The sequence below is a fragment of the Rhincodon typus genome, chromosome 22 (genome assembly GCF_021869965.1).
Source record: "Rhincodon typus isolate 14 chromosome 22, sRhiTyp1.1, whole genome shotgun sequence".
In the NCBI taxonomy this organism is placed as follows: Eukaryota; Metazoa; Chordata; class Chondrichthyes; order Orectolobiformes; family Rhincodontidae; genus Rhincodon; species Rhincodon typus.
In genome coordinates, this window is record NC_063353.1 from 40,714,143 (window position 1) to 40,729,685 (window position 15,543).

At 41.2% G+C, this 15,543-nt stretch overlaps 1 protein-coding gene across 13 annotated transcripts in view; it reads right to left on the reverse strand.

The window, feature by feature from the left end:
• Nucleotides 1-6,798: 6,798 nt before the first annotated feature.
• The window catches only part of LOC109936127 (CUGBP Elav-like family member 2), a 74,902-nt gene continuing 66,157 nt past the window's right edge, over nt 6,799-15,543 (reverse strand). For all 13 annotated transcript variants that reach the window (XM_020534752.2, XM_048610144.1, XM_020534755.2 and 10 more), the window contains 3 exons: nt 11,498-11,641; nt 9,703-9,873; nt 6,799-8,343 (listed from right to left, as the gene is read on the reverse strand). In XM_020534752.2, coding sequence (XP_020390341.1) covers nt 9,746-9,873; nt 11,498-11,641 — 272 coding nt within the window. In that variant the 3' untranslated portion in view covers nt 6,799-8,343; nt 9,703-9,745. The remainder of the gene's footprint in view (nt 8,344-9,702; nt 9,874-11,497; nt 11,642-15,543) is intronic.

A 15,543-nucleotide genomic window follows, 5' to 3' on the forward strand; every position in this document is an offset into this window, starting at 1 on the left:
TGTTTCTGAAGATGTTGCCATCAACATGTACCGCACCTGCTCTGACCGATCATTAACATTAGTGTAAATGCTTTGTGTGAATTCCAACTTCTTCCACATTAATGCAACCAGGTTTTCCCCTCTGGCAGTTCTCAGGTGCATTTCACTTCACTCCTTGGCACTTGGTAGCTCTGGAAGCGAATGTTGTTCCCTGCTTCCTGTACCCCTCCTGACCCCCAACATAGAAACAAATCCCATTTTTCCCTGAGGAGAGGGGAGGGGTGTTCCTGGTGTGTCCCTTCCTCAGGACCAAGAGGCTTGTTTCAAATTCCACCTGCTCCAGAGATGTGTCATAATAGCACTGAACAGGTTAACTAGAAATTATCGAGAACCCAGCTAATTGTTATGCCCATTTCAATTGATGGAAGTGAAAACCTGGCTGTTTCTACAGTCATCAGTAACAGCCAGTTTCAGTCTTGGGTAAAAGCTCCCTCAGTTGACTCCTTGGGTGTTGGGAGAGGATTCTAACTGGATGTGTACTTGTAGGGTGTTGGATACTAATGTGGTTGCACTTGCTGATGTGGTGGTGCTACAAGACATACCCAGAGGCTCAGGCTAAGGAACTGGGGACGTGTTCAAATCCCACTAGAGCAACTGCTGGACTTTGAACTCACTTGAGACAATTCTTGGTAATGGTGACTATGAAACCATTGTAGATTGCTGTAAAAACCCAACTGGGTTCTTAATTATGAGAGGCAGGGAGCCAGCCATATTATCATTAGACTATTAATCCAGAACCCAGGTTCAAAGATAACAAGGTGTAGAGCTGGATGAACACAGCAGGTCAAGCAGCATCAGAGGAGCAGGAAAGCTGACGTTTCAGGCCTAGACCCTTCTTCAGAAAATGGTCCCTGCCACAGCAAATTTTGAATCTGAATTCAATAATTATCTTGGAATTTCTTTTTATTCATTCAAGGGATGAGGACATCATGGCTAAGCCAGCACTTGTTCCTCATTTTTCCCTGTTAAGACTCAATCACATGATTGTGGGTCTGGACTCACATGTAGGGATGGCACTTTCTTTCCCTAAAGGACATTTGTGAACAAGATGGGTTTTTCCCAACAATTGATAATGGATTCATGGTCATCATTAGACTCTTAACCCCAGAACATTTTAAAAAAAATTGAATTCAAATTCCACCATCTGCCAATGGCGGGATTCCCAACCCAGGTCCCCAGAACATTATCTAGGTCTCCGGATTAGCAGTTCAGGGTTAATAGCACTAGGCCAATGCCTCCCTAACAGGTTAATGATGACAGCAACTGACCAACACAGTATTAGGCAAGAGCTTTCAAAAGTTGATTGGGCACAGCGTTTGCAGGTTGGAAAATGGGAAGCCTTCAAAAATGAGATAAGAGTCCAGAGACAGTATGTTCCTGTTAGGGTGAAGGGCAGGGCTGGTAGGTGTAGGGAATGCTGGATGATTAGAGAAATTGAGGTTTTGGTCAAGAAAAGGAAGGAAACATGTCAGGTATAGACAGCAGGGATTGAGTGAATCCCTAGAAGAGTATAAAGGCAGAGGAAGTATACTTAAGAGGGAAATCAGGAGGGCCAGAGGGGGATATGAGATAGTTTGGCAAATAGGGTTAAGGAGAATCATCCAATGGGATTCCACAAATACATTAATGACAAAAGTGTAACTAGGGAGACAATAGGGCCCTTTAAGATCAGCAAGGCTGCCTACGTGTGGAACCGCAGGAGATGTGGGAGATACTAAATGAGTATTTTACATCAGGGTTTACTGTGGCGAAGGATTTGGAAACTAGAGAGCTTGGGGAAATAAATAAAGACATCTTGAAAAATGTCCATATTACAGACAAGGTGGTGCTGTATGTCTTTAAAGGTGAATAAATCCCCAGGACCTAATCAGGTATAACCTAGAACTCTATGGGAAGCTTGGGAAGTGATTTCTGGGCCCCTTCGTGAGATACTTGTATCATCGACAGCCACAGGTGAGGTGCTGGAAGACTGGAGGTTGGCTAATGAGGTGCCACTATTTAAGAAAGTGGTAAGAAAAAGCCAGGGAACTCTAGACTGTTGACCCTGACATCGGTGGTGGGCAAGATGTTGGAGAAAATCCAGAGGGACAGGAATTACATGTATTTGGAAAGGCAAGGACTGATTAGGGATAATCAACATGGCTTTGTGGGTGGGAAATTGTGTCTCACTAATTTGACTGAGTTTTTTGAAGAAGTGATGAAGAGGATTGATGAGGGCAGAGCGGTGGACGTGATCTATATGGACTTCAGTGAGGCATTCAACAAGGTTCCGTACGGTAGACTGGTTAGCAAGATTAGATCACATGGAATACAGGCATAACTAGCCATTGGATTTACAACTGGCTTAAAGGTACGAGACGGAGGGTGGTGGTGGAGGGTTGCTTTTCAGACTGGAGACCTGTGACCATTGATGTGCCACAAGGATCGGTGCTGAGTCTACTTCTTTTTATCATTTATGTAAATGATTTGGATGTGAACATAGGAGGTATGGTTAGTAAGTTTGCAAATGGCACTAAAGTCGGAGGTGTAGTGGACAGCAAAGAAGGTCACCTCAGAGTACAACAGCACCTTGATCAATGGGCCAAGGCGTGACAGATGGTGCATTTTGGAAAGGCAAATCAGGGCAGGACTTATAATGAAAAGGTCCTGGGGAGTGTTGCTGAGCAAAGAGACCTTGGCGTGCAGGTTCATAGTTCCTCGAAAGTGGAGGCACAGGTAGATAGGATAGTGAAGAAGGAGCTTGGTATACTTGCCTTTATTGGTCAGTGCATTCAATGTAGGAGTTAGGACGTCATGTTGCAGCTGTACAGGACCTTGTTTGGCAATTTTTGGAATACTGCATTCAATTCTGGTCTCCCTGCTATAAGAATGATGATGTGAAACTCGAAAGGATTCAGAAAAGATTGACAATGATGTTACCAGGGATGGAGGGTTTGAACTATAGGGAGAGGCTGAATAGGCTGGGGCTGTGATCCCGGGAACAATGGAGGCTGAGGGGTGACCTTATAGAAGTTTATAAAATCATGAGGGCCATGGATAGGGTAAATAGACAATGTCTTTTCCCCAGGGTAGGGGAGTCCAAAACTAGAGGGCATAGGTTTAAGGTGGGAGGAGCAAGATTTAAAAAGGGAACTAAGGGGCAACATTTTCACACAGAGGGTGGTGCGTGTATGGAATGAGCTGCCAGAGGAGGTGGTGGAGGCTGGTACAATTACAACATTTAAAAGGCATCTGGATGGGTACCTGAATCGGAAGGGTTTCGAGAGATATGGGCCAAATGCTGGCAAATGGGACTAGATTTAACTAGGATATCTGGTCAGCATGGATGAGTTGGACCAAAGGGTTTGTTTTTGTGCTGTACAGCTCAATGACTCGATGAGTGCTCTTCAGGGATGGAAATCAACAGTTCCTACCCGGTCTGGCCTACGTGTGGCTCCAGACCCATAAACAATGTGACTTATTCTCAAACTCTTGACTCTGGGCAACTAGGGATGGACAGAGAGAAAAAAAAAAACAAAATTGAAAAGTATTCCCATTTAGGAAAGCAAATTTGCCAAACTTACCTAGCAATTTGATAGACCTGTAAGATGGCCTAAAAAGCTACTCAATTCAAAGGCAGTTAGAGAGGGAAGGGTAATAAGAAAAGGCCCAATAAAGTTTCTGATGTATCTGGAATAGTGACTGCGGCTGATGGTGTGGGAGTTTGATACTTGCTTCGGCCCCACTGTGGTACCAACATGATGACTCGCGTCAGGTTCTGCCACTGCCATGCGTGCGGTGGGTTATGCCAGTTCTCATGCTGGGCAAGCCGCCTCCCGGAAGCAGAATCTCCCACTCTAGAGAGGAAAGAAAGAACTGAAACATGTTTGGTATGACAAGACAGCGCAGCAGACACAACACCCAAAACAGAGGCAGTTGGGATTCTTCTTGCACCTTCCCAGGCGAGGAGAACCTGTCATGGAGCCAGGGAAACAGAGATGACTGAAGGAAACAGGTTAGTCCATTATAGCCTCACACTAAGACCCTCTCGTAGCTACTAGGCTCGATGCTCTTCTCAGGCACTTTCAGAATGAGGTATGGAGGGGAGAGATCTAGAATCACAATCTTCAGGTGGGGGGTTGCAGAGGAATTCCTCCAGAAAACACTTTCACTTTATAGTCCCTGATCTTTTGCAACTCCCATGACACATTGCGGTGAGAAAGTGTTTAGCCCCCATACCCTCACACCACCCCCTCCCATTTAGGAGAACGTGTGGCGTAATGGTAATATTACTGGATTAGTAATCCAGAGCTCTAGATCCGGGAATGTAGGTATGAATGGCAGATAGTGAAACTCAAATTCAATAAAGAATCTGGAATTAAAAGCCGGTTTAATAATGACCATTTGACGATTAATGAACCATATTTGCAACAATGATCTTCCTTTAAGGAAGATAAGTCTGCCATTCCCTGGCCTGACCTATTTGTGACTTCAGACCCAATGCAATGTTGTTGACTGTAAACTGTCCTCCAAAATGCTCAAGCAAACCACTCAGTTCAATGGGTAATTAGGCATGGCCCAACCAGCAATGCCCACATCTCATGAGTGAGTATGAAACAAAAGTCATGATTGTGGGGCAGACTGAATGGAACCACTCGATTTTCCAGTGTTCATATAATAGAGATCTTTCCTCTAGTGTTCTCTTCCTTCGCCTCATCTTCTGGCAGCAGTTATGGGGCACTTCCTACACCAGATTATCGTGGCACATTTCAACCTTATGTAATGTGGGCTTTTGATGCTGGTCGGTGGGTGCAAGATGAAGTTATAGTGCAGCCGATACAATCACTTTTCAACAGGATTCAGGCACCATGCAAGAACCTGTGGCTGAATCAATTGCTTTTTTTTTTCCCCTCTCTCCCCACTCCATCCCTTCCCATTCCCTAACCTAAAGGCAGCTGAGATTTAAAACTGTCGCTGAGGCCATCTGGATTGAGAACAGCTAGCTTCACATAGAGCAGAAACACAACCAACACCTTCCCCTCCCAAATAGCTCAGCGCCACCACTGATCAATGCATTTATCAGCACAGCCACTAGAAGGAGCCTGTTCTCAGCTCAGATCTAAAGTAGAATCTCTTATCCTGAAGGTTTATTTAACCATTTAAGCTTTGACTTGTCTTAACACTTCATGCATCAGAAATGAAAGCTCACGACATCATCTTATGGCATTTTATGAGGCTAATTTTTTTTTTTATTTATTATTTCACCTTTGTGTCTAATACTAATGTGCTGTGCCTTTCAGAGTGTAGATTTTATTTGTCACTTGGACATGAAAAAGGCATTGGGTAACAGTATAAAATAGCTGTATTTGTCCAAAAAAAGGGAGAGAAATGGAAAAAAAAAAGTTAAATACTGAATTAAAACAGGAATGAGGAAACAGAAGTAGCTGGTAAGATTGGCAGTGTCTCGTCTACACAACAGAGAGAAGAAACAAAAAAAGGACGTGGAACAGTGAGGTTTGCTGAACGTCAAACAACAGTGGACACCACCAACAGTACACAAAGAGAGACAAGTATTAGGAAAAATGGTTTAATATTTGAGACAGAAGCAAAAACTGCATCACACAATAACATACGTTACAAAAATAAGTCCAACTGTTCCACAGTTATGTTCACAATGAAGACAGAGAATCAGGAAAAAACTTGGATTTCAACAGCAAAAAGCAAACCCCTATTTTTTAAACTAATACAGTTATCCCACTGTAGGTGAATGAATACTGCTAGTCCTAATACGTTATGTAACTGCACAATACATAATTGAAGAGAAACTTACCCATTTTTTTTGACAAAAATTCTTGACAGTTAAGCATATGCAAAGAAATGAGGAAAGCAAGCCAAAGTTTACTTCTTTTAAAAAGTATTTCTTGTTAATTCTTAAAATGAAATAATCGCCACTTTCTCTGCACCAACCAGAAATTAAACTCAAAGTCAGTCATCACTGGGCCCACACACAGGTAAGGCGCAGAAATATCCATTTTTTAATTTCCAGTATAAAAAATTCCACTGGTACAAAATGCATAATTACAGTCAAGTCGTAGAAATACGAAAGCCCACATTTTTTTTTTTTGAGTGTGTGTGTTGTGTTGACTCCTTTTCCTCCAAAAAAAATCTTCCATCACATACAGAGGCAAAATGCACCAAAAAAAGAATTACAGCACTCACATGGGCTTGCGGTTCCCCCACTCAGTTTGCATTAACTTTGGCTTTTCTCAAACAAATACTTAAAACTATATATTTTTTTTTTCTTTAAATCTTAATCCTAAATGATAATAATAGTCTACAAACACCAGATCTCACATCACAGGAGCACAAACACTTGTCTTTGTGAGACATTTTTCAAAAAATGCAATGAAGCTACAACTTTTTTTTCCTTTTTTTTACTTAAGATTTTAAAACAAACAGAAACAATGTGTTGGGAGGATGTCTGTTGCGGGTAGAGGATGGGGAGAGGGGGTGATGGTGAGGGAAATGAATTCATAACAGAGTGGGCCAGAAATAAATCCCCAAGGCAATGGAAGCTGAACTGATTCATACTGCTCCTCGCCTTCAATGCAGAGAAATATTGGCCCGTTAACAGTTAGTGCTTCATTACATACTGAGTGCATGCACAGAGGAATGACAAATGTTTTTTGCGATGTTTAGAAAGTCGTACAAGGCAGCTAAGGCTGCTTAATTATTATTAATTAATTATATTTTAAAAAAACAGTTCTAAACATTCCTGCCTTGGGGGGGTGCTTTTTTTTTTTTTTTAAAAATTTTTGTTTTTTTAAACTGTTTTTTTTAAATTTCACAACTATAAGAAAAAAGCTTTTGTGAGGTTTGCTTGCACAGCTTCTATAAATGGCAAGGTTGGGAAACATGGAGCGCTTTTACAAAGAGAAATAACAAACAATGAACAATCTCAGGCAACAAGACCACAGCTTTAGCAATTTAACAAACTTTTTTTTCTCTCTGGTTTTGATCTATTTTTTTTTCCTTTAATTTTTTTCAAACATGAGAGAATTATTACAAAACACTCAAGTAACAAAATACCCATGTTATCAAATTACTTCTCACAATTAACACAATTAAGCACTAGGCAGGAAGTACCTTTATTTTGCTTTTGGAATTTGGCACTAATCCCACTGATTTAAGTCGCTGTTTTCTTCTTTTCCAAAAGAAAAAAAAGCCAATCTCACATTTTGCTGAACAAAGAATACGTCAAACTGTTAAATCTCACAACGAAAAGAAAGGAACAAAATCGGACGTCAAAACGTTTCACACACAAAGCACAAGATTTTTTTGTCCTGGAATTGTATAATTCTTTTTATCCCTTTTCACCCGAAGAGTTAAGATTTTTTTGGCCGCCAAAAAAAATCTTTTGCCGAGTGAACTGAAAAATGTGTCGTTTTACGAAACACTTAATCATAGAACCTTAAAAATTGCGATGACACCAAAACTTAACCCACATAGTTACCAACGTGACGAAGTTTACACTTACTGCTTTGTTTTATCTTCTCCAATACATTTAAACAGTATAAAATATAGGTCATTTAATGTGCATTTACCACAGATTGTCTAGGTGTGAATCAGTTCAGCAAAAGGTGACACAAATAGGTAGTCTTTCCCCAAACATGGGTCATCTTTTTTTTAATTATCTTAAACTAGTCTACAAAAAAAGTGGTTTTAATCTTTTCTATATATATCGATGAGAAAGTGAGCCACTTAAATGGCCTTATCAAAACTTTACACTGCCTGAAAAATGTAAAAATTATTACAGAGCTCTTGATAATATCCGACCAGTTTCAGCATCTGATCAGAAGTAGTCTGCTTCATTGAGAAACCAACATTCTGCACACTGGCCACATATTGCTATTGCGTTTCTAAGTGACCAGAGAGAAAGTCAATCCCTGTATAATACTTTCAAGTTTGTTTCATGAAAAAAAAAGAAACATTTCCGCCACAGGTTATTTTTTTTCCCTTCTCTCTCTCATATAATTTTTTTTCTTGCTTTACTTTCTTAAAATAATTTTTTTTTCTTTTTCAGTCTTAACACGAATGCAGCTACGTTTTTCACATTGATCTCTTTAGAATTCAGAGCTACGTGAGGTCACATGCAAAAAATCTCAAAGTCAAACTAGGTCAAGGGGTCAAGTAGGAGGACCAAGTGTGATGTGAGGTCAGAAAGACATCAGAAACAATGACGGGACGATGAGCTTTTTTTTGAATTTTTTTTTGACGTCACAGGGACATGCTAGGCAAACGATGAACTAACGAGCATGAAGATGTCTAGGGGAAAAAAAACAAGGAAGAGTCAAAAGTTACACAGAGTCTACGCAGCAGGAACAAAATCATTCTCATGGTTGCAGAAACAATGCAAATCTCAGTCATTAGAATCTACGAGCCATTCACATAAATTTGCATTTTTTTTTTAATAACACTGTTAACAAAAAAAAAGCAACGGCAACAGATAAACACCCAAAAGAATCCATCGAAACTTTAAAAGGGATAAAAGAGATGGATTAGTTTTGGGACAGAAATACAGAATTTTAATTAAACAAGTATACAAACAAGGAAATTAAAGTCACAAGATTAAAAAAAACTTGAAGTCGACTAGATAATGGAAGCTATGAGTAATGAGATACCACACAAATAAAGGGTACAAAAAACAGGAGAAGCATGAAAGGTACAAGGTTGTGATTTGTGCGCACACAAGGATAATCTCATTCCCACTGTAGCACATTTTAAGACTACTTCACGAGGCAGACTCTAACTATTATAGAGGATGAGTTATCTCAGGTATCCAATAAATTAACTATAGGTATTTAATAAATAACTTCCATCTTTCTGAGGCAGTAAAAATTTGTATAAAAATAGAGCTGCTTTTTTTACAAATAAAATGTACAGGCCTGTGGCTTTCCTTCTTTTCATATTTGATTTATTCTTTAGTAAATGTTACCATTTAACCTTCTTTTGTTTATCCCCTTGCCCCCTCCTGAAATGAAAGAGCCCCTATATGGTGGTAGAAACAGATCTCAAAAAGGCTTTTGTTTAACCCCAAAAGAAATTGTTGTGATCTGTTCACAGAAAGCTGATTATGTAAAACATGATCATGTCCTATGAGATAAATTCTCATTGAAAGTGAAAAAGAGAAAGAGAGAGAGAGAGAGTGAGAATTAAAACTAAAATAAAGGAATATGTTAGTTCACTTGGCATCACTTTCAGACTAGGCCACCACATCGTAACCCGTAAACTGCTGGTGCCTTTCTAATCTATGTTAACTGGGTCTGTTAAGCTTAATAAAGCACATGGTGCCCCATTATCACATGGGCCTGTTTGGCACCAGTGGCTTCTGAGTTAAATTGCACATTTCGGTTATTTTTAAAAATTTTTAAAGACATTTTTTTTTGCAAAATTCGATTTTTCTTTTACGGAACAAAGCAAAAAATTAAATACTGTAAATACAATAAGATCTAAGATACTAAACGTAACGGGAATGGGAGGGAAGCAGGGGGGGGTGGTGGGGGGGGGGGGTGGGTGGGTGGGGGGGAGGGCTGGGAGGGGAAATGGAAGTGTAATGTTAAATACTGTCTCTTGATGAATGTTGGCAATGATCCTCCTCAGCCACAGCTGATTCATGGGACTTACCCTAACAAAGCTAAAGTAACAGCATTAACCTCCCACACTAGACTCAGTACGGCTTGCTGTCATTCTTGGATCGTTTCAGTTGAACCTTTAAGCGCTTCATTCCAATCTGAAAGCCATTCATAGCCTGGATGGCAGCCTGCGCAGAAACTGGATTGTCGTAGCTTACAAAACCTGGGAGGAGGGGGAAATGGGGTCAAGAAAAGGAAAAACCTTTAAACAATCTCGCGACAGGGCAGTGGAGGTAAGATTTATACTTATGAAACTATGTATCTTATCTCAGAAGCGTGCCCAAACTGTTCAAGTAGAGTTTGCTGCTTTGAAGGAGAGTTGACAGGCTGGGTCCAACTCTTTGTTCAAATACATTCCTGGTGGTATCGCATTATCTCCTACCTTCAATGCTCCCATCCCACACTCCTGCAGCTGGTGTGGTCCATCATCTCAGATGGTACCATGCCAATGGTACTCTTTTTTGGCAAAGTGAATAGCTGTCGACTGTCAGGCAAAGATTTGCCCAACTCCAAACGCTTTTGACATTTCATCTTAAAGACGGCACCTTGGGGCAGTGCAGTGCCCCCTCTTTCACACTGGAATTTCAGGCCCTGAAATCTTCAGAGTGTGGTCAATATCCAGGAAATCCCACCTTAGAGAGGATAGCGTTGACACAAAGAGGGCAATTTGTTACCTTGGCGATTGTGCAGGAGTGACCCTAGACAATGCTAAGTTGGGAGGTTATTTGACTTTATTTATTTTTATTTGTCATGGGAAACTGGTGTCACTGGCTAGGCCAGCATTTATTTATTCATCTTCACCTTCACCTTCCCAGATGTCAGGGCAGTTAAGAGGTAAGCACATTAGTGTGGGTGTGGAGTCATATAAGCCACATCAGGTAAAGATGGAAGATTTCCTTCCTTGAAGGCCATTACTGCCAGCTGGGGTTTTATGACAACTGCCAGTGATTAAATTACTAAGCTGGCTGTTTATTCCACATTTTTATTGAATTCAAATTTCACTGTGTCTCAGAACGTCAGCCTGTTGTTCTAGATTTCTCATCCAGTGACATTACCATGCTGCCACAGCCTGCCACGATGGAATTACAGCTGAGTTTTGGCTGCTGGAACATGACAAAAAGCATGGACTGATTTTCCCTGTCTAACACAGGGAAGCTCAGGCCTTGGCGGAATATCGACCACCATCTAGGTAAGACCGTAACTAAGGACACAGCAGAAATCAAACCTATTGCCTCCAGTTGCCTATTAATGAGTTTAATATTGTAAATAAACTCTCCAGTATCTACTATGTCTGGAAAAAGGGGGGGGCCGGTTACGTGAATCTGTAAGTTGAGTGAGAAATACTCTTATAGAAACCCATATACAGTACACTCAAGAAACTGCTACTATAATGGCACGTGCTTGAGGGAGGACGATGGACAGTGCTGCTAGTGGTTACTGGGAGAACTACTACATGATGGATGAACATAGACACATCAGAACTTGACGTACCAAGTTCAAATAGACGTTTGTGAAGAAACTTGGTTAAAATGGCAAATTTCCTTTAAAATGTTTGCTTATTGCATGAAAATTCCAGATGCTTGGGCACTGGATAATGGGGAGTTTACTGAACTGCATTCTCCATTTTCGATGGAATCATTACAGGAAGTGACTCAGTTTTATTTTGACTTGTGGGATCCATTTTTTTTTAATGAGCTGTCACAGGCTGCGTGCACATTATCAGAACATCAGACACTAGCCCAGTCTCCACTTTTGGGATCAGGTGAAATCCATTCATAGATTCTTACCAAAACACTTGCTAAGATTGGTCTGTTTATCAATGAAGACTTTAGCAGACACAACGTTTCCAAACGGCATAAACATCTGTAGGATATCCTGATCGCCAAACTCTTGGGGAAGGTGGTAAATAAACAGATTCGCACCTTCTGGCCCTGAGGATGAGATTTAACATGAGGTGAGTCACAGACAAAAATAGAAGTCCTCCATACATTTAAATTGACATACGTGCTTCTGAGGCTAGAATATTTTTCGTTCAGTCAAAACAACATGAGAGACAGGGCTCTGCAAATATAAACCAGGTGCCACACTGTTCTGCTAAGATACATGGTTACCGGCTAGTTATATCTTCACAAACTGGGAAGGTTCTTTCACTTCTAATCTTTAAGATTGAGTGTAAGGAGGGAGGGGCTTTGTGGGGCGGAACAGCTTGCACACCTGTTTAACACTCACCCCCTTTGCCAACAGATGACCCTGGAAAATTTCCAACCCACCCCATTTCCATGCAGGATAGAGTAAATTCACCTTTGAAATAAATCAGAGCAATGAACCACTGTGCTCAATACCTTGGCACAGAGCCTGTATAACAGGCCAGGTAGGATGCAGCTCAGAAGAGGATACGTTCTCATGAGCAGCTCTGATATCTGCAGAAAAATATCAGTGAGATATTGGCCAGAACCTGGTTATACAGTCAGAGTCATACAGCACGGAAACAGACCCTTTAGTCCAACCAGTTCACGCTGACCAAGTTTCCCAAACTAAACTAGTCCCATTTGCCTGCGTTTGGCCCATATCCCTCCAAACATTTCCTATTCCTGCACTTATCCAAATGTCTTTTAAACATTGTAACTGTACCTGCATCCATCACTTCCTCTCCACGTTTGTTCCACACAAGACCCACTCTCTGTATAAAAAAAGTTGTCCCTCAGGTTCTTTTTAAATCTTTCTCCTCTATGCCCCTAGTTTTGAACTTCCCCACCCTAGAGAAAAGACCTTAGTCATTCACCTCATCTACGCTCCTCATGATTTATAAAATCCTCAATAAGGTCAGCCCTTACCCGTCATTCAGCGGCCAGTCATTCACCAACGAATCACCTGAAGGACAGCGTCACTATGGAGGCTGTAGCTACTGCCAGTATGATGCCCACCCAGAGTTTGCTGGATCCCAGGCCACAGGAACAGAACGGCAGGAGGACATGGGCAAACAGTGGTGGGAGAGGGAGGGACCCACTGAATAGGCCCTACCTCCAGCTCTCTTGGTCAGGTATTGACTGCCTTTGAACAATAGCACCCATCCCCTCCAAGTCTAACAATGAGACACTTATGCCCATTAAGGACCTCAATTGGCAGTGAGAGAGGGAGAGTCATCAAAGGTCTTCCCATCCCGGACTTAATCAGGATGGGACTGAGAAGATTCCACCTGTCATTAATGAGCTACCATTTCTTCAAGGCGTGGGATAGGGGATTCATTTAAGGTTAATCACAGACATTCCAAGCAGTAGCCAGGAATGTCAGGTAATAATTCATACATGTGAATTATTGGTTTTAATTAGGTGACAAATTTGGCTGACCCAAGTGCACAAAGCAATAACATCTCCCACACACTGATTAAAGTGCCTCAGCATTTAGCCAGCACACACAACCCATTTATTTCTAGGACACTCGAGATTAATAAACTGTGTGTGTGTGTGTTGGATGTTAGAGAACTTTATTAAAAGGGTAATGAGATTGTGCTTGTTTTAAAGTGGCAATGAAAACAAGAAAATAGGAGACACTTCTGTAACAAAAAACAAAACCAGATAAATTGGCAGTGTATTATTGATAATCTTCAAATGCCAAGAATAATGATTTAACGCTAATAACATTAATTAACAATAGCTATTCTTAAATTCATATTAATTTGTTTCATGGACAATCTAATACCAATGGTTTCACTCATTATCAAAGCATCAATTGCACTCTCCATGACTTTAACCCCAGAAGTTATATCCCACTTTATTTCAGCTATCTGTATGCTTTGTGGTAGCGATAAGAAATCTTTGACTTTAACAACACTCAGGACTCTCATCCAAATGGTTGTTCACTCTATCACAGGCAGAAATGTAGAGTACAAATCTGTCTGTCAACACACAAGTTGTATACTGATAGTTGGAGCCACAGGAAGGCTAGGTTGAGATAAGATGTAGTGTTAACCTCGCACAATTGGTTTGCTTGAAGCCAAGACGTTTTGGTAGGGAAGTTCATAAGGAAGCTGTAATTTTCTTTCTTATTCATTCACAGGATGAGGGTACCACTGGCTGGGCCAGTATTTATTGCCCAGCCCGAATTGCCCAGAAGGCTGTTGAGCGTCAACCACTTTGCTGTGGGTCTGGAGTCACGAGTAGGCCAGACCAGGTAAGGACAGCAGTTTCTTTTCCTAAAGGACATTTGTGAACTAGGTGGCTTTTTTCTGAATATCAACAATGGATTCATGGTCATCATCAGCTCCTAATTCCATTTTATTTACTGAATTCAAATTCCACCATCTGTCTTGGTAGGATTCAAAACACCACCAGGGTCTCTGGATTAATAGTCTAGAGATAATACCACTAGACCATCACGTCTACCAACAGACTGGACTATAACTGACCTTTTGAATAAAATGCCAAATGCAGAAGGGGTTCCATATGCCTTATTCTGAAAATTACAACACTAAATGAAAGCTTGCTTCCTTCTGCTGGAGTGTTCATTCTTCTATCTATTGTCAGGTGCTCTACTCCATCCTTGTGGAATGCCTTCACATTGATTTGCCGCTAAACCGCCTTTGAATCCAGCGGTGCAGCAAGTTTTTCCCCAGGGAATGAGAAGAATCTCAATAGGTCAGGGTCTCTGTCTGCATTCCTGTGGTGCTCACTGGCACTTTTGGAATTGGAATTCTTATTGGAAATTATTAGAAAGATACTGCTACCCTGATGCACTTTGTATGGTACGATCAGCCTGTATAGCACACAAAACAACATTTTTTCCACCGTATCTTGGTACATGTGACAACAATAAAATCAATCAATCCATGTGACCCATTCCCCAGAAATGTACAATCATTGCATTCAAATCGCCCCGCATCGTTGGTCAAGACATAACTGCCCCTCCCACATCCCACCCACCAATTCATCCTTCACAAGGAGTACAGGGACAGGAGGAGATCATTTTGCCCCTTCAGCCTGTTCTGTCATTCAATTAATCATTTCCGATGTAGGAATTGCCACCTTTGATCCATATCCCTTAATATTGTTATTTAACACACAGATTCAAATCACAGATTTAAAATGAACAATTGGTCTATTACAAATTGCCATTTGCAGAAGAGAGTTCCAAACTTTGTCACCCTTTAAGTGAAGGCATGTCTCCTAATTTTCACCTCTTAAAGCTTTAACTTTTCAACCATATCCCCTAATACTAGGTTTACCAACCAGCAGAAATCAGCTCTCCCAATCCACCCTGTGCGTTTCCCTTAAATATCCTGAGAAGTTTGCTCAAATCTCCAATGAACCTTCTGAATCAGACCCTACTTTCTGTGGTCACTCTTCAAAATTTCACACTTGGAGTCCCAGCATCATTCTGATAACACACACTACACTCCCTCCAAGGTGATGTGGTGTCCAGGACTGCTCACAGTGACTCCGATTGTGGTCTGACTGGGGTTTTAAGTAGCTGAAGTGTGAGCTCCAGCCCCTTGTATTCTGCCTGAATAGAAACACCTGAATTTCATTAGATGTTTTTGATTATTTTCCATACCTGTCCATGACATTCATGTTCTGTGTACCTGGGCTCCCAAGTTTCTTTGGATTTCCACTATTTCTAGGATTGTATCATCTAGAAAATAGTCTGTTCCACACCTCTTTAGCTTCCAAATGCTTAACCTCATATTTACCTACACTGAAACCCATTCACCTACAGTGGTGCCCATTCACTGACTCAGGGTTGGGGGTGGGGGGGGGGGGGGGGGGGGGGGTTGTGCCATTTTTTTTTTTTTCGCCCCCCCCCTTTTGTGGCCCCTCCTTTCGGAACCCGCCCTCCT